This window comes from Pundamilia nyererei, unplaced genomic scaffold (genome assembly GCF_000239375.1).
Source record: "Pundamilia nyererei isolate P.nyererei 1_Seehausen unplaced genomic scaffold, PunNye1.0 scaffold00154, whole genome shotgun sequence".
Taxonomy (NCBI): domain Eukaryota; kingdom Metazoa; phylum Chordata; class Actinopteri; order Cichliformes; family Cichlidae; genus Pundamilia; species Pundamilia nyererei.
Genome location: NW_005187555.1, coordinates 183,314 through 184,501, shown reverse-complemented (window position 1 = coordinate 184,501; position 1,188 = coordinate 183,314). Strand labels below are relative to the sequence as shown.

At 47.1% G+C, this 1,188-nt stretch overlaps 1 protein-coding gene across 1 annotated transcript in view; it reads left to right on the top strand.

Moving 5' to 3' along the window:
* The first annotated feature begins 31 nt into the window (after window positions 1–31).
* pdcd2l (programmed cell death 2-like) overlaps window positions 32–1,188 on the top strand; it is a 3,572-nt gene continuing 2,415 nt past the window's right edge. The window contains exon 1 of the mRNA XM_005745094.1: window positions 32–515. Within this exon, the coding sequence (XP_005745151.1) occupies window positions 32–515 (484 nt within the window). The remainder of the gene's footprint in view (window positions 516–1,188) is intronic.

The following is a 1,188-nucleotide window of genomic DNA, read 5'->3' as shown; positions in this document are numbered from 1 at the left end:
GTCGGCTTTTTTTTTTTTTTTTTTTTTTAAGATGGCCTCACGCGCTCAGGAGGTGTCTCTGCTCGGGCTGTGTGACGGAGAGATCGACTCCAAGAAGCACCGGTGCTCCTATCTGACCAACAAAGTAGGGGGTCGGCCGGACTGGCCGCCGGGCATCGCTGCCCGGTCACCGCGATGCGGCCGCTGCAGAGTCCCGCTAGTCCACGTGGTGCAGGTGTACTGCCCCGTGGACACGTCTCCGCACCACAGGAACCTCCACGTCTTCGCGTGCCCGGGAGCTGAGTGCAGCGGTCGGTCAGAGTGCTGGGCGGTGCTCCGCTCACAGTGCCTGGAGGCAGAGGTGCGGACACCCGGGCCGCCTGCACCGGCTCAGGAGGCTCCTATGCGGGTCACTGACTGGTGTGACACCGCTGACGACTGGGGGATGGGGGGAGAGGAAGATAATGATGGATGGGGAGGAGGTGCGAAGCAGAACACACCTGTGAAGGAGGAGACAGGAGTTCCAGAGGCAGCAGGTAGGGCTGGACAGAGTTGCATTTTTATCAAAGATTTGACGCTTTTTTTTCTCAAAATTTGAAAGTTTTATTCTAAAGGATGCCATATTTTATATATAGATTATAAATTCATAGCCATTTTTTCATTAATTTAAAGTTTTTCTCCTCGTGCCTTTGAGGTTCTTGTAAATTTGAAGAACTTTTCTCGTTACACTACAAAGGACCAAGGATAGAGGTCGTCTTTCAGCACTACTTCTTAGCCAACAGTTCATCTCAGGGTGGTTCAAACATGCTTCTTAGAGGAGCCCTGCCCAGACGCAGAACAGCCACTACGCAATAAAATAGAGATTCCTTTACTACTCCAGATTGGAGTAGTGAAGGCATTAAATACTTGGAACATATATTAGAAGGAACAGACTTTATCCCATTTGACAGACTAGTTTTACTATATGAGATTAACAAGAATAGATTTTCAGAATATCAACAAGTCTATAATAAAAGGAAATTTAAGCTTAATAAAGTCAAATTACAAACACCATCGAGTGTGGTACAATTCCTTAATCTCAAAACCTCCAAATTCCTGTCCAAAATATACAAGATGCTCTCCAAAACAGGTGAATCTATATCTCTTCCTATTATGAAATGGGAGGCAGATCTATCAGTCAGCTTGGACCACCTTAACACACAGGTGTAC